Here is a 22,526-nt window from a genome sequence, read left to right as displayed (position 1 = left end):
GTTTGTGTGAGTGATGTGTGTGTGTCTCTGTGTGTGTGTGTCACTGAGTAAGAGGGCGAGCATGAGATGACCAATCAGTCACTGGCTGTATTCAGAGCAGAAAAGTCCTTTGGTCCACTTGTTTGGTCCGGACCAAAAGCAGACTTTATTTTTTTCGTTTGGTGCGGTTCGTATTCAGATTGTACTTTTTGCAAGTGGACTATATTCTGTAAACACATCCAGGTGTGTGAGGATCAGTGCTCTCATTGGACACAGAGTACAGACCTGGAAATGGAGGTAAACATGTGTGTTTGTGCTCTTATTAGAGCTGCTAAATCATTTTCAGTTTCAAGAGCAGCTCCTTCAAAGCAGGCTTAACAACACCGTTTACAATTTAGGAACAGGAAGACCAATGATCGCAGCAAGGAGGCGCTATGCTCTGCGTGTCCTGACCCACAACATGCTAGCTACAGCGTGGCTAAACAGAAGACGGAGGATCAGGTATGAACCAAAGACGGTTAGGTTACGGTGGCTTTGAAGGCCCAAAAGGAGCATGTATCCTGTAGTTAGTTCAGATGGACCTTGGTTTGTATTCAGACCTGCACCGGAGAACCACGAACCGCACCAAAGTTCGTTTGGAAGCGGACCGAGACCACCTCAAAAAGTGGGTCTTGGTCCGGTTGTTTGGTCCACACCAGGGTTCGTTTGTGTCTATTCACACCTGCATGAAAAGTCTGCACCAGCGTGGGAAACGAACCCTGGTCCGTTTAAAGTGGACCAAACAGTCCAGGTCTGAATACACCCACTGTTTCAACTGGTCATGTGACTACCTGCCCCCCTGGTACGGCAGTTTGATCAGACAAGATGGAGCACAAAGAAGTAAGTGAGGCGCTCATGGCGAAAAGAAACTCTACCTCTGTTATTCGGTGTTATTTTGGTTACCAGTTGAATGACACTGAGCAAAAAGATGTAATTTTCAAAACATGCAAAGCAAAAGTGGCATAAATATGCTGTTTTGAATACAAACAAAACTGTACTGTTCTGCTGTACATTGCTGTTTGTATACAGTCAGTTTGGATACTTTGAGAATTATTACACAGTTAAAATCCTCAGTTATCCATCTCTGCTTTTTTCTGGATTTTTCTCCATGATAACCAAGCAAGTCTGTAGACTCATGACACAACTTCTTTTATTAAATCGCAAGCACAATCACAATCGCAATATTGTCCACCTAATCGCCAATTGCACCTTTTCCCCAAATCGTGCAGCACTAATTCAAACCGGACTGCTTGGTGGAAACACGACTAAAGGTGCTATTTTAATTTTATCTGAATCAAGACAAGGTGAGTTTGAGTACCAGACCAGTGACACGCTACTAGAGGTGGTAGAAAAATCATGTATTGAAGTAACAGGAGGTACACGACTTATGTCGTTTCCACTTTATAATGCTAATAAATATATGTACTAGAGAAAATGGAGAAGGTTTCAAAGTTACGCCGCTCTGTTTATAAGCTCCTACGACGTATACTAGTTTTAGACGCGGAGTTCATATGAATAAAAAAAAACAGCTACACAGGGCTACATTATGTATCTATTTTAATTGAAATGTCTATTTTAGTTGTCTCTACTGTTTTCCCATGAGTATGAAGTATAATACATGTATTTGGATAGTAATTTAGAGATTAAGGGGGTGTTAAGGGTAAAAATCTGACTAACAAAGGATTATGGGTAACAAACTTGTTTGTAACTCGAGGACCGTCCGTGCTGGGATTTTTTGGTAAATGCTTTTAATTCATGATTTTTTTGTTAAATATAGGGCTGTCATTTTAACGCGTTAATTAGATTAATTAATTACACCGCAAATTAATGTGTTATAAAAATTAACACAGATTAATCTGGATCCCAAACCCGCGGGGTGTTTAAAGACGCACTTATTTTTAAATGTCTAGCATTTACAAACCGTATGTCCTACATGGAAAAAGAGGTGTTCTCGTCAGATTTTCAAATTTCCGACGGTCCCTGAATGTATCACACGTGACGTCAGCAACATGCTGGAGGGAGGGAAGCAGAGTGATTTGTGACTGCCGTCCACATCTCATTTATTCACACGTCCTTTTTGAAAATCTGCAGAAAATCAACCGTTTGCTCAATTCTGTAAAAAACAGATAATTTTACACTCTTTACTGCATCAAACAAGCCCTGAATTATTGATATTCCTGTATTTAAATCTAAAGAATTCTTTGAAAATGTCCTTCCATCTTCCTGGTGTCATGTTTCAGCTTGGGGCTGCTCTGCACCAATCAGCAACAGTTTGTGTGTTCAGAGCATGTTAAACTGAGAATACTTCACTTTTCTTTGATCCAAGACTTGAATTAAGTGTTTTGTACATAGTTCCTCACAGTTTTTAGCCTTTAGCCCTGGTTCTCCTGACCTCATAGAAGTATAGAAGTTCATATTGCAGTGAAAATTGAGTCTACATCGAGGAAAAATGTGACAAAAGCAAAAACTGTCCTAAAAATCAAATCAGCTTATCTTAGGTGCAGGACTGTGTAGATTTTGTAAAGATAGAACCATAAAACTTTTTTCATTTGTTCCTTATGCCTCAGGGTACCTAAAAATGTGTTGTATATATTCCCACCTTATTTTTAAATGTTTTTTATGTCTTTTAATGTTATTTTAATGTCCTGGAGTTCAAATTCTTTACTTTGGGACCTTAAGCAGATATGAGATTAAAATGCGATTAATTAGATTAATTAATTACAAATCCTGTAATTAATTAGATTAATTTTTTTAATCGCCTGACAGCACTAGTTAAAAAAATTATTTTTTTCAGATTTATATCCTTAATTTTATTCTTTGTTCATAAGTTGGGTTGGAAAAAAGTTGTAATGTCAGATAGGGCTGGGTATTGCTAACAACCTCACGATTCAATTCGATTTCAATTCGATTCAATTTCAATTCGATTTGATTCAATTCGATATTGTTTTAAATGCCTCAATTGTCGATTTCCATGCCCTATATGAACACGTGGTATGTCACTCCACCTTTTGGAGCAATAAAACAACCCAAACGTCAGACTTTACAGCTGAAGGATCTGGCTTTATGCTTCTGCAGCTGCGTTGGCTGACATTTTTTTGTTGTTTGGTCTCTCATGGCCCTCGTCCATACAATGTAAATAACACGCACAGTCCCCCCATGTAACAGGAAGATGAATCGATTCAGGGGATTTGCTGAATTGATATTGAATTGGGCGAGGCAATATTTTGATGCATCGATTCATCGATATTTTTACCCACCCCTAATGCCAGTTCCCCCTGAATAAATCTTAAAAACTAACTCAAATGTGATGTTTGTTTTTTGTGATAATATGGCTCCTGATAAAGTCTAAAAATATCCTCATCATCATTCAACTTTTTCACATGGTATGTTAAAAAAGCTAACTTAGACTAAAACTAAGAAAAAAACAAAAAAAATAAATAAATAAAAAATGGAAAAATCTGAAATGACTAAGAATCACAATTTAAAGGAGGAGGAAATCATATCATCCCAGCCCTACACGTAACAGTTGCTAATTTGGTCAAAAAGTTTTAAGGTTTAAATCAATCTGCGTATGTAAGACCCCAGCTTCAGTCTTTGTTTATAAAACTGCCTACCTCACTTATTGCTCTCTAAAAATATCTTAAAATGCCAAACCTTTCCCCCTTTTAGCCTCTTGTTTTGGATCTTTTCTAGGAAAGGACACTGGGAAATGATGACTGATACTGACTCTGACATCAAACCTTTTCTCCTGCAGGACAAACAGGGACACACAGTAACCTCTGACATCATGTTTTAACTACAGGAGCCTGAGCGTTTCATTCTTTGGTTTCTATTTTGGGATGATTTCCACCTCAAGAGGAATTAAAAGTAAAAAAGGCTGAAACTGGTGGTGTGAGAGGAAATGTTTCATGCTCATTAAAATCAAAGCACCACTCCCTCAGTCACAGATATGTCATCATCACCTGGCCTCATTATCTGAGGATCATGAGTTTAACAGAAGCTAAGAGGAATCTCAGAGAGGCCTCACCTCTGGGTGGCCCTGGGGAGCCCTGCTCGCTGGGTGAGCCTCTGGCTGCAGCAGTCCACCAGTCTCTTGAGGATGTACAGGCATTCCCTGAAGGTGGAGAAGAAGGGGTAGTGGCTGAGGATGCACAGCGAGGTCAGCGTGCTGTTGCGGTTCCTGGCGGCCATCTTGGCAGCGTGTCTCCTGTGCTGTGGGGACTTCCCAGCGTTCAGTTCAGCACCTGGCTGTCCACTCTCCTCCCCCACAGCGTGCGGAGGTGCCGACTCAGCGGTTTTAGCCGGAGACTTCGAGGGGGTGGGGCCTCCGCCGCTGCTGCCGCCATCAGACCCTTCACTAGCTGCCCTTCCTGTGGTCTCTAAGTGTCCGCTCTTGTCCCCGCGAGCGCGGTGGTGTCCTCGCTGAAACGATCGGTAGAAGTTGACACAGATCCCGTAGCGGGTGATTCCCGAGTCTTTGTCGGTCAGCGTGAACACGAAGGAGGAGTCGTCGCGGAGGCTGACTCGGCGCTGGCGGATGCTCAGGCAGCCCTCTGGTTGGCAGAAAAACACCACGTCCGGGGGCAGGGGGAAGTCATGGTGGTCTTCCAGTGGGTAGCGGCGGAGGAGCTGGGGCGTCTGGGCCACACTGTCACTGCTTGGTTGCCTAGGAAACGACAGAAAAAGGAAATAGTTTAATAATTATAATTATGTTTCTCAAACTTCTCACACAGTGTGTAAACAGACTTGAAGAAACATCCAGAAGACTCTCTGAGGCCTGGGATCCCACATAAAACCAACCCACAGCCCTGCTCGTGGTCACTGCTTACAGAAACAAATTTGTTTGTTTGTTGAGCTGATCGTATCTGGTCGGACGACTTGAACAAACGGCGGCGACTCCAGCACAGCGCTGTGAAAAGGACCCTGAGGTGTTACAGTTTTATCCCTGAAAGCTGCAGGAGAAGTACACAGAAACTCTGAGGGCAGTGACGAAATGAAGAGTTGTCTTAATTTGTGTTCATGTGAGCCGACATTTCTGCCCAAGGCTGATGTTTCTGAGACAATGTGCTCCTATGCTTCATCATGCACGCTCCATCACGTGGCGGTGGGACTCTCAGCGCTTTAACTTACAGCTGGACTCTTTACCCTTTGGCTTCAGTGTCACTGAAATTAAAGAATTACTGAACATTATGGTCTTACCTAGCTCCAACCACTACCAAGTAGTCGAGCAGGCGAGGGCACATTTTCTTTTTCTCCATCTTGGATTTACGGCGTCCTGTGTGTCACGGCATCCAGGATTTATGTTCCCTGGAGTCAGTGGTGTCTTTCCATTACAACTGGAGGAAATCTGTGGTGAAGTTGAGAGGCAGCTCCTTGGTTTTCATCATGGTTCAGTGAAGCAGAGTCAAACCTGCAAGATGAGAAAAACATGGGGAAAGATCAGGGATGGGTACTGGATTAGGTACTCTAAAGTCTGTGTGTTAAGCCTCGTTTTTAACCTCTTATAACAAATAAAAACTAAACTTTTCAGAAAAAAGAGGACCTGAATACAAGACAGACAAATGATATCTTCAAATCACCCCAACAATTGAACATGGGAAACATTTCTACCAGGTGTATTAATTTTTTAAAGTTTGACCACAGCCCATCTGAAACGACTGGGGAGATGGATTTTTTGACCTACACTGCAGCCAGCCACCAGGGGGAGCAGTTTCTGTGGCGACATCACTTTGAGCCGAGATGACGTCTATTTTTTTTTACAGTCTATTGTAGTATCAAATAACGAAAATCAAACAGCGCCATGTTTAGGGATGGGTACCTTTCACATTGCCAGGTACCAATGCCCGGTACCTGGCAATCAGTACCGGTACCAATTTTCTGTACTTTTTTTGTGTTTATGTGGTAAAAAATATCAGTTTGTTCGATAATAAAATATAAATTTCTTTAATATATAACCTTGTAATGCTGTGTTCATGTCCAGCATGGAAAATCGCCTACTGTACCACTGCCTCACAGTCAAAAGGACGCGTTTAGGTACCGAAACATGGTACCTTTTGACTATACATGAATCGGTACCTGGTACTTTTGACATAATTTGGACGGTACGCAAAAAAGTACCTAATTCGGTACCCATCCCTAACCATGTTCAGGTACCTAAACCCATCGTTATGACTGTGAGGGAGTGGAAGAGTAGGGAATTTTCCATGCTGGACATGAACACAGTGTTGCAAATTCACCTACTGACCAATAAATATGTTAAATTAAAAACTTTGAGATTTTATCATTAAACAAATGAATATTTATTACCACATTAACACAAAAGTACAGAAAATTGGTATCGCTGAGTACCGATACTGATTGCCAAGTACAAGTATTGGTACTGTATCATTTCAAATGTGAAAGGCAGCCATCCCTAGGAAAGATTTTAAATACAAACTGAACAGAAACAAGATTAGTGAAGAAAATCTTCCACAGGAGGAACAATTCATCTTAGATACACATGGTGTCACAGTTTTAAAACTCAAGACCAACAAGGAAGTGTGCGCACAGAAAATCCACTGAAGAGACATTTACTTCCCCCTTCACCTTCCTCATCAACGCTTCAGTGACCAGCAAATACCTTTAACAAAAAAAACCCTCAACCAGAGCTGAGGAGTGAGTTCAGACAGGCATGAAACTGGTAAGACTTCTGAGTGAGATACTTCAGTAAGAATGCACCGGAGCTGATTGTGTCGTGTTGTGTTGTGCTGTGTGGCGTCTTGTCATGTGCAGTCCTAATAATCAGAAAACCCATCAAGGAAGTCACTTTATTTACTAATAACCACAGATGTATTATTCGATTGATGGATTTGGGCTAAACTGCTGATTTTTGTGGCATCTGAAACTTTTCCTGTGGGAGTTTATCACATGACAAGTTCAGTTCGGTGTTGTCAGGATTGGACAAGGAAGTGACGTCAGCCATTCTATGAAGAAGTATGAATGTGACTGACAGAGTAGTAAAGTTTGAGGTCATTTGTGCAGGAAGTGTTATGTCAGCTGGTTGTTGTTGTTGGAGGATTAAGTCTTTTCAGTAAAGGCTCATACAGTAAGCAGATTAAGGGTCTCTGAGGAATAGGCACCCTCCAGTGCTCGAGATATTCTCCTCAGCCCCGTGTGACTGACAGGTAACCTCAGGAAACTCAACCAACAGCTGGAGTTTCTCTGAATGAGGCACTTTGTCACAGACAAGATCAGGGGTTTACTTTTATAAGAGCCATTTTACCTCAGCTCAACTGGTTTGAAAACACTCTGGAGCCACAAAATCTAGTTTATCATCACAATAAAGGCTAAAACGTTTTTAAAATTCTACACAAAAACCTAGTGAATAATTATCAAAATAATAAGTTATTTTGGAATTTGAGAAACTGTACAAGTGAAGTCCATGAATTAAAAAAAAACGTTAATTTAAAAAAAATGGAAAAACTTTTTAAAAATTGCAAATATTTGTAACAAATTTTGAAGTTTCAAAAATGTGCTAAAATTTCCAAAAAGCAAACATTTTTGAAATGTAAAAACTACCAAAGTTGCACAAAATTTCAAAAATTTCAATTTTTTTTTATTCAAAACATTTGCAAAAAAAATATTTGCAAAACATTCAAAATTTTTGAAACAATACTGGAATTTGATTACTCATATTGATAGTATTGTCCAACACATAATTTTTTGTTGTTTGCTAATTTCGTGCTACATAACAATCATGTTTATTAAGTTGGCACATTGGCAGTTCAATTAAAATTAAATATTAATAACGAAAAATAAAAATCTGCAAAAATTCATTTAAAAAATCCTTATTTTTTGAAAGTTAAAAAAATTTAAAACTTAAAATAATCTTGTATTTAAAAAAGGCTTCTAAAAACTTTTAAAAAATTATAAATTTGTAAAATCTTTAAGAGTACTTGAATTTAATCACATATATTGATATGACTCAACCCAATAAATGAAATTTTACATGTGATGTCTTGCTTTTTATTGTACAAAATTGCAAAAAAAAAAAAAAAAAAATGAAGAAAAATAAAGAATAAATTCAAATTTAATTTGTTTGAAATTTTGAGAAATTGCAAAAATTCAACAAAAAATTGTTAACTTTTTGAAATTTTGAAATTTGCCTCATCTATTTTTAAATTTTACAAGTTTGGTAAACTGTCAACAAATTTAAGTATTAAAAATTAATAAATAAATACTTGCAATTAAAAAAATATGTTTGTTCCTGTTTTATAAAAAAATTACTGGAATTTGATAATATATACTGGTAATTAAGCGTAACTAATCATTTTTTGTTGTTTGCTAATGTCTTGTCACACATCAAGTATGTATAATAATCCGTCAAGTTGTCAGTTAAATGAATCCATCCGAACAGAATTAAAATCAGTATTTTCTTCCAGATTAGTCTTTTTGTAGATGTAGTTATCTTCCCAGGGCTGTAAAACTTGAGGTTAGCCACAGGTGCATGGAAAGTTGGTGGGCTGTTGATGTTGTAGGAGGTGAAGTAGAGCGGTGGCAGGCTTTATTGACAGATGGGATGAAGATTTAGTTCAACTAAATGTTAACACAGGATTTTATTTAGAGTCAGTGTCTTTAATCATCAGTACCCTCTGTAAGAAAAATAATAATCTTTATTTCAATACAATTTTTTAAAGCTATCGATCGTATCAAATTAAGTTGAGTGTGTTGTTAAATTCCTAATAGCAGGACAAATATTTTGTATTTGTAAGCAAACTCTGACAGCTTCTGATTAGTCAGGGTATCTAATGCAGGCAGGATGTGCCTCAGTCAGACAAACTTAAATGATCAAAACAAAACACGCTTACATGTATTTATGCTTTAGCTTTAATGTAACAGACTTTGGGTCTTCCTGTTTCCCGACAGAACATGATCAGAGGTCAGAGAAAACCTGACCTTCTGCTCCATAAACAGCCTCGTCTGTTAACACCTGTGTTTTTAATACATGACGATGTGAAACCTGTCCTCAGTGCATTGTGGGTATTTTAATTACGAGGAACAGCTTGCTGCTTGAGCACAGTCTGGTTTATTAAAACCTCAGTCAGAGGAGAATCGGTGACTCCTCTCTTCATCAACACATTTCTCCTGGCTTGTCTGTAAAACGTTTTAACAAAATGGCGTTTCTGCAAAGACACCTTCTCTGCTGTATTTTAAAGCACAAGCATCGAAACCTCACTGCTAAACCCTGATGCTTTGGTCTGCAGAAGCTTCGTATACGTTTTAATGTCATTATGCAACACGCTTCTGATGTTATATTTTAAGTAACAGAGAGGGAGGGGGAGCAAAAAGGAAATCTCAAGGTGTGGAAATCCATCTCACAGGGCTCGTCTGCAGAAGCAAAGCCTGAGAGGTGATAAAGACACAACATGCAGAGACTCCACCCAGAAACACAAACACTCTGCCCAGGGCAGCTTTCACTGGCTCTGAGAAGCTGCCGTCCATGCACCGACAAGCTGATGGAGATTTCACCCAAGATATATCTGAATTTGGATTATCATGGATGTAATCTAGGAGAAAAATCACTCCCTGAAACTTTAATTCTGACAGTTAAACCATCACCGTGTGGTTTAGAAGCTGCACTCGAGCAGAGCTTGGATCAACAGCGTGGCAGGCTATAAACTTTACAACCCACTCTCAAACTCTCTCTGTGGTGTTAATAGGTTTTTCTTGAGCGCTGAATGACAGACAGTGGTCTAATCCTCCACAGAACGGACAGGGATTAAAAGTAGAAATATACTGAAAAAGGATTTTTGAAGTTGAGTTTCTCAGGAAGTCTTCAAAGTTTAAATTCATTACTTTGAGCACGTTGATCAAACCGTCCTGTTTTCAGGCTGTAAGGGGATCTGAAAGTCTACCAGACCAGGTTGTGTCTGGTTCCAGCTGCAGCATCATGTTTCTGCTGTGGTGTCAGTGTCGGTGCCAAATTTCAGACGGACTCAGCGTCACCTCGCCGGTTTTCTGTGGTTCAAACGTCAGTTAGAATAAACCGTAGATCAGACCTGGAAACAAACAGAAACTACAGACTTCTCTAACCATCGATTGATCGACTGTTTCATTGACTACTTCAGATCAAAGACTGATCCTAGTCCATATTAAAGACCAGCCTAGACTAGATTAAAAACTAGTCTTAGGCCAAATAACAGACTGATCAATGACCAAATCAAAAACTGATCCTTGACAGGTTGGAATTTGATCCTGTCCAGATTACTGGTCCTAGTCAAGATCTAAGACTGATCTTATTTAGATAAAGGCTGATTCTAGTCTAGATTATAGACTGATCCTTGTCCAGGATGGTATGCGACCCTGTTATACACTGGTCCTTATTCAGATCTGAATACTGATCCAAGTCCATATTAAAGACCAGTCTAGTCCAGATTAAAAACAAGTCCTAGTCCAAATAAAAGACTGATCTTTGACCAAATCAAAAAACTGATCCTTGTCTAGATTGGAATCTGATTTTATTCCAGATTAAAAAAATAGTCCTTGTCTATATCAAAGACTGATCCTAGTCAAGATAAAGACTGATCCTAGTCTAGATTATAGATCGATTCTTGTCCAGGATGGTATCTGACTCTTTTATACACTGGACCTTATTCAGATCGAAGACTGATCCTAGTCCCTATTAAAGACCAGTCTAGTCTAGAGTAAAAACAAGTCCTAGTTCAAATAAAAGACTGATCTTTGACCAGATCAAAAACTGATCCTTGTCCAGATCAAGCACTGGTCCTGGTTCAAATCAAAGACTCAGGTCCAAGCTAAAGACTAGTCTACTCCATATTAAAGACCAGTCTAGTCCATAAAAAAGACTGATCATTGACCAAATCAAGAACTGATCCTTTACAGATTGGAATTTGATCCTAGTCCAGATTACTGGTCCTAGTCCAGATCAAAGACTGATCTTAGTCCAGATAAAGGCTGATTCTAGTCTAGATCATAGACTGATCCTTGTCCAGGATGGTATCTGACCCTTTTTTTACACTGGACTTTATTAAGATCTAGGACTGATCCTATGTCCATATTAAAGACCAGTCTAGTCCACATTAAAAACAAGTCCTGGTCCAAATACGAAACTTATCCTAGTCCATATCAAAGACTGAGCCTAGTCCAGATAAAGGCTGACCCCAGCCTAGATCAAAGACTGATCTTAGGTCCGATAAACACTGATTCCAGTCTAGAATATAGTCTGATCCTAGCCCAGATTACAAACTTTTCCTAGCGCTGATTTAAGACCTATCTTTGCCCAGATTATAAACTGGTCCCAGCCCAGATTAAAGACTGATCCTAATTCAGATCAAAGACTACATCTAGGCATTATAAAAGATGGATCCTAGTCCAGATAAAAAAAATGTTCCTATTCCAGGTGGAAGACTAATCCTAGTCCAGATTTAGGACTGATCCTGACACATCCAAGAATTCGACTGTCCATAATCAGAGAAGCAAACAGTCGTCACTTTGTCTCAGGGAGACGCTTGTTGGGACATTTTTGACTTGATAATTTTAATTTAGAAAACAAGAGTCAGCCTGAGTGCCAATTAAAATAATCATTACATGCAGCCGTGGAAAGGACACATTGACAGAAATAATGGAAACTGCATTTGAATCTACTCTGTCGACTGTGTCAATATCACAACCATCAGAGCCTCTACACATTTCATTTATTATTAAACATGAAGGTGATCTTTAAATGAATGCTGCCAAGTAGCTTTTATGCTCTGGAGATGTGAGCTTGGTAAACACGGAGCAGGCGGGCGGCGAGCTCACAAAGATAACACGGCGCTCTAACAAGCTGCAGGACGCCCGTGAGAGAGACCCTACAGTCTGACATCCTGACACAGGCTGTCATTAACCCTCAGCCATACAGCACAGAGTCGGGATGACGCAGCTGCGTCCAGCTGACATTAAGGCTGGCTTTCTCACAGAGCGCTGCTGCAGATGCATTATGGGTCTAATTAGCTCTAATAGCTCCAAATGTGAGCAGAGCAATGACAGAGGGACACAAGACAAACGTTATCTGACTAATCTTGACAAAGAAATGTGGTTATGTGGTTGATTTCTGCTTGATGAGCTGATAAATCAGAATCTTTCAAACTTTACTGTCAGGAAAAACACAATAAGTGCAGGTGAAAAAGCCAAAATGGAAACAATTTCCTGTGTTTGTTATAAATAAGCTGATCTATGACAAGGTTCGCTTGAGGAATGAGTAACCTGGCAACCACCGTCAAATATAACAGCGTTAATAAATGCATTTCAAAGAGCATATTACAGACGGCTGAGACATGTCTTGTTGAGTCAGTTGAACGTCAGCGCACATCACATTTGGCAGAAATGCTCTGACAGTCTGACAGTCCTTGGCTGGCATTTGAAAGCATATGAAGCAGAGGAACAAAATCAACTGTTTCTCATTTTATTCAGTATATTTTCTCGGAGAGGCAGTGGGAGGCTGAGGCACTTGATTTTAAATGTGTTTTTCTTTCCCAAGTCTTTCTACGTCGACAAGATGGCACAACTCTGGACACGTTCAAGAGGAGGAACTGTTTCCTCACAGCAATGAAGAGGAAATCCTGCCAAGGACATAACACATCCAAGCATCGAGGACCAGGTCTGTGCAGAGCAGAGCCAGCCCCTCTATCTCACAGAAAGCATCAGGAAGACAATGAATCAACATGCAGGTCTGGCACCATGAACGCTTCCTGGTGCAAAGCCAAAATGGCTTTTTTATGAAGCAGCACGGCTGGAGGCAGATTCATCAAGCACGCAGCCAGAGCAGGACTACTGGATTATTTTTAGACGGGATTGAATCTCACTGCACTGATTGTTTCTATGATGAGCTTGTCTCTTTAAAAGAATAAAAGAACAAACAAAAACTCTGTGTTGTGTCCAGGGAAGATGATGCTGAGGGTTAACACAGCAGATGAGTGTGGACAGAGTGGTCTGCAGGCAGCACTCTGTGGTTATATAAGCACGGAGAGGAGATGGATATGAATCACAGGCCTCCAACATGAGCGGCGCTCCGTGCCAGTCACAGGAAACAACGCTAACAAGGAGATTCTTGAATTTCACTTTCAGAGAGGTTGCACAGATCACTGAAGATATGAAGTGTGGATTGAGAAGATATTGATCTCAGTCTTTTTGTATTGAACCAGTGGTGTCATGTGCCACAGCTGAACAGATGGACGCTTGATATATCAAAAATGACAGCATCAGCTTTTCTGGAAATTAAAAAATATCAGAAACACAAAGCTGTTGTAAGAAAACAATAACATTCATTTTATCTATGAACTCAAGTTTTCTAGACCTTGTTGAGCCAATGAACTAGAGCCCGACCGATTAATTGGTCGGGCCTCGGACCGATTAATCGGTTGGGCCGATTAATCGGGTTATGCCTGTCACCGATTAATCGGGTAATGCCTGTCACCGATTAATCAACATCGGCCAAAGTGTAGCCGATTATAAAAAATTTTGCTCCGCGGAGATTCTGTCACTCCTGTTCCCGTGTGTCTGTGTGTTGTGCTGCACACTGCCCGAGTACCCGCCCCCTCCGTCCACCATGATGTAATATAAGACTATAGAACAGCGCTTTAACATCGTGTTAGTTGCTTTTTTGAGAGATAAACAGAGATAAATGGTGCTGTTATTTCACGTCCACCATTATCTAATGTAAGACTATAATACGGCGTTTTAATGTCGCATAAGTTGCTCATTGTGTGTTTACAGTTTGATGTTTTTTTCTACTTACTGTGTTTAAAGTTTGACTTCTTTATTTAAGGCGTTTACAGTTTAACTTCTTTATTTATTATTGTGTTTACAGCTTCTTCTTATTTATCATTGGTTAACACTACAGTTCTTATGTTGACAGATCTATAATCAAAGTTCCTTGTTTTAATTTAATAGTGTTCTGTCTCTGTCTTGAATCATATGGGTATTATAATAATTTGTGTTCATATACAGTATATATCCTGTGTATATCAATGAACTTATTATATATAGATATCAGACGATATATCGGCTATCGGTCGATATATCGGATATCGGCTTTTTTTTGCCCCCAGTATAGATATATAGGTATTGGTATCTGTTTTTACACCAGACCAGGTGAAAAAGTTGAATAATGATGTCTACAGACTATATCAGGAGCCATTTTTTCCCAAAAAGTGCTCAACATATGTGAGTCAGTTATCAAGATGTATTCAGGGGGTCTGACGTCTCAACTTTTTTTTTCAACCCAGCTTATAAACAAAGACTAAAATTGAGTACTTAAATTAAAAAAAAATTAGAACAAAAAATCACAACTTAAAATCAATTATAATAATAATAATACATTTTTTTTTCAAGGCACCTTTCAAGAAACCCAGGGACTCCGTACAAAGCATAGTTTGAAAGCATTTCAACAAAAGTTAAAAAGAAAAATGGAAGTTTGAAAGCAATGATGAATAAACAAAAAATCCTGATACTATGATACACTGATTTTTTTTTCTCACCCTTTGTAGCTTTGACATTAAATTGAGTGTGGCAAGCTTTGAAGAATCAGAACCCAGGAAAAAACAACGGCTGCATGCCACACACAAATTGTAAATAATGAGTACTGACATTGAATTATTGTTGATAAACTGTTGATGAATAGGTGTTAATTTCATGTAAGAAGTGAATCGTTTACATATGGATGCCTCTTTCAGACAACTTAGCAATGATCCCAAAACCTTGAGAGCTCCCCCTGGTGGCCTGTGGCAGTATAGGCCATAAAGCTCACTTCCTCTATTGCCATATGTTATAAAATGTAGCTCTTCTACTGCTGATCTGCTGCACAGCATATTTTATTTGAGAAAGGTGAAAGAAAAACATATTGAACGCAAGAGGTAACATCAATCCCAGGGGCACCAAACGCATCAGCAGCAATATCTCTGTGACCTCTGCTTCAGTATTCAGGGTTATTTTCCTTTGTTTTTGTTTATTTTACAGCAAAATGAGTTGGGACCCCATTCATGAACACACATCATGCCACACCTGCAGAAATCAGTCCCCCAGCTGGTCCACCCCAGTCCAGAACCGTATGGACACGCCCCTGTATATACATCAACGCTTTCGTCATTAAACAACTCACGACTCTATTATCTGCCCAACCTCATCAGCTGTGTCGTAGGCCGGTTTGACATTGTGTAACACAGCTGCACATTGATGCTTTCAACTGGCTTGGAAGTGAATTCACAATGACACCCGACTTCCACGGAGAGGATGTCAGTTACAGAGAACAAATCCCTTATGAGCTGAGGTTAATTATGAGGTGTAGTGGGGATTTTACTACCTAACGAGCTCACACTGGAGATTATGGCAACGGCATACGCAATAACAAACGTGATAAGGCAGTGCCAACATTTCTGAGCAGCTCACAGACAGCTGGTCGTGTAGTGTGCTGTAGCAGGGTTATCATTTATCCACCGTGAGATATCAGGCCTGGTTTGTCCTACATGTTCACCCCTACGAAGCATCCTCTCACCTCCACTCTGCTAGCTTCGTACGTCGCGGATGGATTAGCCAACTAGCCGGCTAGTTAGCTGCTAACGTTAGCTCTGTCATTTCGTCCTAAAAACAAGTTGTCTGTCAAGTGTAAAATAATTATTAGAGCATTTCAGGCTACAACAGGAATATGAAGCACTGTAAGGAAAAAAAATCAACTCGATTGAGGTTAAAGTGAGCATCATTACCTGGTTACATTAGCCAGTTAGCCGCTAATGTCCGCCGCGGAGCCAGCAGCTGCCAACGGCCTGGGTGGTGGGTGCCCTCCTCGGTTCGCAGAGCGGCAGGCGGCGGTGTTTGTTCGAATTCAGCCTTGTTTCTCTGAGAGGACGGTGTCCCACCGAGGACATCTGAATACGTCCAAATGTTGTTAATCCGTCCTCGCAGTTGAATAAACGATGCGGAAAGCGAGTCTGCCTCCCTGCTCGATGAACGGCTGGCTTGGTCACTTACAACCTGCCTTCACAACATCCTCCTCCTCATCATCATCACCAGCCTGCAGGGAGTTCCGCATTCTGAGAGCTCGACCTAACGGCAGCTCGATAAAACCCACCACAGCTCCCCAGGGCTACAACGTTAGTGCGTCTGCAAGCAGTGCGAGGTCGACCCTATAGTTATCATCAATACTATTTTTATTTTTGGCACTACTTTAATTAAATTAATTCAGTAAACTTAAAAAAAAAAAACATTTCTATTTAACGTTTGGCTTTTACTATTATTTCAGTAACTTTTACTGATATATCTGCTAAGTTAATTTCGCATTTTTTTATTGCTAGTTTTTATTTTATTATTTATAAATTTATTGTTTTTTTATTTATTCAATTTTTATTTCATTTATTTTTATTTTTAATTATTATTATTATTATTTTCATTTTTTATTTTTTATTTTTTTGATTTTATTCATTTTGTTCTAGGACTTCTGTTGTGAAAACTTTGTAAAATAATGCTTTCAGGTGCTATAAAAAATCAAGTTATTTATTTATTTATTCATTCAATTTTAATTTGATTTATTTTTTATTTTTTATCATGATGATTATGATGATGATGATGATGATGATGATGACGATGGTGATGACTTTTATTATTATTATTATTATTATTATTGTTATTATTATTATTATCATCATTATTATTATTATTATTATATAATATTCATTTTGTTCTAGGACTTTGTTTTAAAACTTCCTAAAATAATGCTTTCAAGTGCTATAAAAAATCAAGTTATTTATTTATTAATTTATTCAATTTTAATCAAATTTAATGTATTTTTTAATTTATTATTATTATTATTATTATTATTATCATTATTATTATTATTATTATTATTATTATTATTATTATTATTATTATTATTATTATTATCATTTGAATTTATTCATTTTAGTCAAGGACTTCTGTTATGAAAACTTAGTAAAATAATGCTTTCAGGTGCTATAAAAAATCAAGTTTTTTTTTATTTATTTATGTATTTATTTTTCCTTTTTTAATTTAATTTATTTTTTATTTTTATTCTTTATTATTATTGTTGTTCTTGTTGTTGTTGTTATCATTTGATTTTATTTATTTTGTTCTAGGACTTCTGATTTAAAAACTTTTTAAACTAATGCTTTCAGGTGCTATAAAAAATCAAGTTATTTTTTATGATTATTATCATAGTTATTATCATTGTTGTTAATGTTATGTTCTTCACCCAACATCAAGAGCTAACAGTAAACAGTGTTCCCAGTGAGCCGAGCCTTAAGTGGCCTTAAAGCCTTTACAACACACCAATAGCTGTATAAATAACCATACTTTAAACTAATGTTGCCGTTAAGAGATATTAAAGTTATTTAGTCATTAATCATCAAGTAATTAGTTGGAAAAAATAGATTTTTTAATAAATAAATAAATATATCTTTATTTGGGTGGATGTCGAAAGGATTTTTCTTTTGATATATTTTTTTTTTTTGAGCATTTTAAAGAAGTGTCCAGTAAAGTGGATCTTGTACAATATATATATTTTTTATAAATAATTGATTTTTATATTTATTTTATTTTATTTTATTATTATTTGGCATGGAGAAGAAATTTGAGTTGTTCTATTTCAGTTCTCAAGGATTTCTGTCTTTATTTTTTAATTTTTAAATAAAAATGCTCCATAATGGTTCATATTATTTAAACAGCAGACACACTGTTTAAAGCAAATTTTATGTAAGAGCTGAAACTCTGGTCATGCTAACTTGGACTACTACGTATGCAACAAATTTTGGGGGTTGTTTGCTTTTGCTTTAGCTTTTGCACACTGAGTAGTCCATGAAATATATTGGACAGATGATCGATTATAATTTTCTCCAAAGCTAAAATCCATACACTTCAACAGTTTGTATTGATCTTCTAAGAAGTAGGATTTGCATGATATTCCTGAGATGAGATTCAGGAAGCCATGCTGTTACAGAAATTTATGGTACAGTAGAAAATCTGGCAGTTTGCGGGAGTAAAATCATCGTGGCCATAAATCACATCCATCCATCTATTTACCTGACTATCTTGTTATATCGTATTTAAATTAATGCTCTATTGCAGCTCAAGCAGATGGATGATTTTTATTAACAGGCCTTTGCTTCTTCCTTTTCCTTTGGGCACAGAAAAAGGTCAATGTTTAAATTCACTCTCAGACTGTAGGCGTCCCAGCTTCTGCTTTCACTCTCTGGATAAAAAAACTAAACTGACCCAGAATTCACACAATCCACTGCATCTTTCCTCTCACTTTGTGGTTTGACCTTTCACACCCTGACACAGGAGACTGGAAATGGACAAAACGCAGTGAGCTCCACCTGTTGGTCGGTCGAGTTATTACAGGGACGTGGATGTTTTCCTCACATCGTTGACTGTGTCAAAGGTGGTACAGTGTGTTCCAGTGTCTGCAGGATCGTCACAGAAACAGGGTGTTAAGCTTCCTCTTCTGTTGAGGAGGGGTTAAACAAACACTCCAAACAATGTAAGAATGTCCCCAGTCTACCCTATTTGTACAGTTAGATGCAAAAGAGACCCCGTGCATGAGCTTTGAGGTTGTTGGTAGGAGACACAAGGTACTTTTATAGGTAACAACCGGTACCATGTTTAGGTACCTAAACACATCCCTGTGACTGTGAGGGAGTGGAAGAGTTGGCGATTTTCCATGCTGGACATGAACACAGCATTACAGTTACATGAACTGAGAAATAAATGTGTTTAATTGAAAAACTTTGAGTTTATATTATTTAACAAATTAATATTTATTACCACATAAACACACACAAAAGCACAGAAAATTAGGGATTGGTGCCTTTCACATTTGAAATGGTATGGTACAGATGCCCAGTACCTTGCAATAGGTATCAATACTCAACAGTACCAATTTTTGATTCTTTTGTGTGTTTATGTGGTAATAAATAATAATGTTTTTAGTAATAAAAGCTCAAAATTTTTCAATTTAAAGGTCCCATATTCTGCAAAAATCACTTTATAAAGTCTTTTAGTGAAATTTGTGGGTCTTTGTCTTTCCTCCCAGCCCACAAAATGTGATATTTAATGACCAAACCTGTTCTTAGTAGAGCTTGTGAATGTAAAATCCTGACCTAAAACGAGCTGTTTGAATTTTCGGGGTTTGCCGATGTCAGCGATTCCCTTTTTTGACCAATCAGGGGCAAGTCTGACCTGATTGGTCCACCGGAGCAGATACCCCAGAACCCCCTCCCCGCTGCTGTTCAGAATGCCAAAGTTGGAGAGACACCACTGCTCTGTTTTTGGCTGTAAACAGCCTCATAGTTCCATGCTAAAGCTTCCCATCTCAGAAGAAGACAGACTAAGTGTCTAGAGTTCGTTTATCAAGGAAATGTTCCAGCTACACTCAGTAAAACTGTGCATGTGTGTGCTAGTCACTTCACGGCCGACTGCTTTTCCAACTTTGGACAGTCCAACAGAGGGCTAGCCAATAGACTGGTCCTGAATCCAGGCGCATTACCAACCATCCTCCAACAAACCTGGGACCCTGGAAATGTGAGTATTTTAAATGCTGTGTGCTGTGGAGCAGATGGAAGAGCTTTTCCTCAGTGTCCCCCCTGTCTCTGTGTTAGCTTCAGGATGCTAACTTTAGCTGCAGTTAGCCTGTTGTTTTAGCCTGTAATGTTACGGTAAACGAGCTTCGCTGTTTTCTAAACATTGTGCACTCGGAGCTCGTGGCGCCGCTCTCAGTGACGTGGAAGAGCGGGGCGGTATCAGCGGTGGCTCATTTACATATGAAGGCCACGCCCACTAAATCAGAGCGTTCTGAACAGAGGGACTATAAGGTGAATAAATCTGAGGGTTTAAAAAACGACTCTGGAGCATTTTGTTAACATCCTGATTCTCAAACAGCTGATTCCAAACACAGCGGCACTACAGCACAGCTTTAATTTACACTGTTCATACAAAACAGACGGAGTAACAGGTATTAAAATAGGTTTGCATTTCTATACAACAATCATGATTACAGTGTCACCTTCCGCAGACAGGAGAGATCAGACGTCAGTTACAGTTTATACAGGACATTTAACCTCCATCACCACAGCATCAGCACAACACGTGTACAGCTGAGTGTGCTGTTTACAAAAGAGTTCATTATAAAATATATTTGATGTAAATCATGATGGAATTAAGAGCATGATGGGAAATATTCTTCGGAAACAGAGGCTACTTTTTACTGAACAGCTGCTGTTTGATTCATTGAGTGTGTAAACGCTGCACACTGCTGCATCAATCTGCTTCTTTTAAAATCGATCCGTCCGTCCGTCTGAGAGAAAAACTATCAGAAACAGAGGTTAGCAGGACGGAGGAGAATCGATGAGAAAAAGAACTCTCGTTTTAAGAGATTCAATAACAGCCACAGTAAATCAAATCTGAAGAGGGAAGGCAAACGGCTGCATAAAACAAGAGGACACCTCTGACTTCTGTCTGTGTGAGTTGCTGCTAAATAAACAACAGGGCCTCAGGAAGTTTGACGTTGACTTTGTTTTTGCAGTGCAGCACAAAACAGCTGAAGATGGGAAAGACACTTTGTGGATGTTTGAAATGCGCTTCCTCCTGCAGCGAAAAAACAAAAAGGCCTGAAAGAGGCCGATGTGTAAGGTGTGAGACCACGAAACTGCTGCAGGGAGAGGAAGATAAACACCACGGCTGTTTCTGTGACAATTCTGCAGACAGCAGAACACACTGTACCACCTTTAACACAGTCAACAAAGTGGGAGGAGGACATCCATTAGTCTGTAATGATTTGACCAGCCAGTAGGGGGAGCTCACTGCATTTTGTCCTTTTACAGTCTCTTATCTCATGGGGTGAAAGGTCGGACACTAAACTAAGAGGCAATGACAGTAAAATGTCTTTTATGGCGAAACTGACAAGACAATTTAACTATTACATCTGGCTCTTGGTCTGTTGGAAAAAAAAGAATAGAAAAGAATAGAATAAAATAAAATAGAATTTATGTATTCCAGAGAGGAAATTCCAAAAATATATAATAATAATAATAATAATAATAATAATAATAATAATAATAAAAGAAAATTAATTAATAATAATCTAAAATAATCAATATTTTTAAAATAATTAATCTTTTAAAATTCATTAAAAAATAGAATAAAATAGAACAGAAAAATAAAATAAAATAGAACACAAAAAATAAAATTAAAAAATAGAAAAGAATAGAATAGAATAAAATAGAATTTATTTCTTCCAGAGAGGAAATTTCCCCCGATAGAATAATAAATAAATAATAATAATAATAATAAAGATAGAAAATTAATTAATAATTGTTTAAAATAATTAATAATATTTTAAAATTAATCAAAATATTATAATCATTCAGTTACCTCATTATTTAACTCTTATAGGTTTTCTGAAAATCAAAAATACTGATTTCCATAAAACCAATATTAAGTAGCAGCAGAAGTCCTTAGTCCAGGCAAATCGAGATCATATTTCACATTTTGTTTGAACATTTTCCAGCTGACTGAGTGGTTATTAGGACTTGATTTAATGAAAAACTGTTGGTTAATTGTGTCATACTCATATAATGTAACCAGTCTGAGCAATATAATAAAAATTAGGGTGGAAATTGCAGAGGGGTTCGTAACAGGAAGCCTAATACACAGCCCACAATAAGCAATAAACTGTAAAATAATCCTGTAATAGGACGTTTCCATATCTAACTGACTGAGGGATGTAAACGCCTCCTAAGTGTTGGATTAATGTCTGTGGTACCAGTATGATGTCATCAGATTGGTGTGGCAGGCGCTGGTGTTGGAAGAGGAATCTGTTCTGAGACATAATTATTATTAACATTCAGTGGAACATATTTAAATAGATCAACCAAAACTTTACGACCACTTCAATACAACCAGTCCACTGACAGGTGGCAGTATAGAGAGATAATCCTGCTCCCGTACCTCTCAGGGGTTGGGATGTTTGGTGCTGATCAGTAGTTATAAGAACACTGTTTAACACTGAACTGACTTGCATGTTACTAACCAGCATGTTACTGAGTATTTGCTGCCATAAAGTGTAAATTTTAAAGAAATTTAGAAAGATTTCATCTGTGCCATGCATTTTACCTCCCTCTCATAGTAAAACAAAAAAGTGTAAATCATAAAGGCTACAATGTAATGCTTTGGTTTGACAGAAACAAATTATTGAATAGAGGTAATATAAATGTTTTTCAGTAACATCTGATTTTTTCTGCTGTAACAAACAAACAAAAAAAACAAAAAAAACAAAGACAAGAACTATTAATGAAGTCATGAATATGAGTTAAAAAGTTATAATTACAGGATAAAAAGTCATACTTAGGAGATAAAAAGTCATAATAATAAGGTAAAAAAAAGTCAAAATAATGAGGTAAAAAAAAAAAAGTCAAAATATTGACATAAAAAAGAAGTCCAAATAATGAGGCAAAAAAGTCTAAATA

The 22,526-nt window shown here is 38.0% G+C and overlaps 1 protein-coding gene across 22 annotated transcripts in view; it reads right to left on the bottom strand.

Moving 5' to 3' along the window:
• The window catches only part of madd (MAP-kinase activating death domain), an 83,542-nt gene extending 67,432 nt beyond the window's left edge, over positions 1-16,110 (bottom strand). For 6 of the 22 annotated variants that reach the window (XM_074665745.1, XM_074665755.1, XM_074665751.1 and 3 more), the window contains exons 1-3: positions 15,756-16,109; positions 5,218-5,428; positions 4,046-4,684 (exon numbers count right to left, since the gene is read on the bottom strand). In XM_074665745.1, coding sequence (XP_074521846.1) covers positions 4,046-4,684; positions 5,218-5,276 — 698 coding nt within the window. In that variant the 5' untranslated portion in view covers positions 5,277-5,428; positions 15,756-16,109. Of the gene's footprint in view, positions 1-4,045; positions 4,685-5,217; positions 5,429-15,755 lie in introns of all 22 variants that reach the window. The other 16 variants (XM_074665759.1, XM_074665756.1, XM_074665752.1 and 13 more) reach the window with 4 other exon arrangements.
• Positions 16,111-22,526: the final 6,416 nt, after the last annotated feature.

This window comes from Halichoeres trimaculatus, unplaced genomic scaffold, assembly GCF_033239565.1.
Source record: "Halichoeres trimaculatus isolate MK-OKI-2021-1 unplaced genomic scaffold, fHalTri1.1 fHalTri1_scaffold_3, whole genome shotgun sequence".
NCBI lineage: Eukaryota > Metazoa > Chordata > Actinopteri > Labriformes > Labridae > Halichoeres > Halichoeres trimaculatus.
The sequence above is the reverse complement of the archived record's forward strand: the minus strand, read 5'-3'. Positions and strand labels throughout refer to the sequence as shown.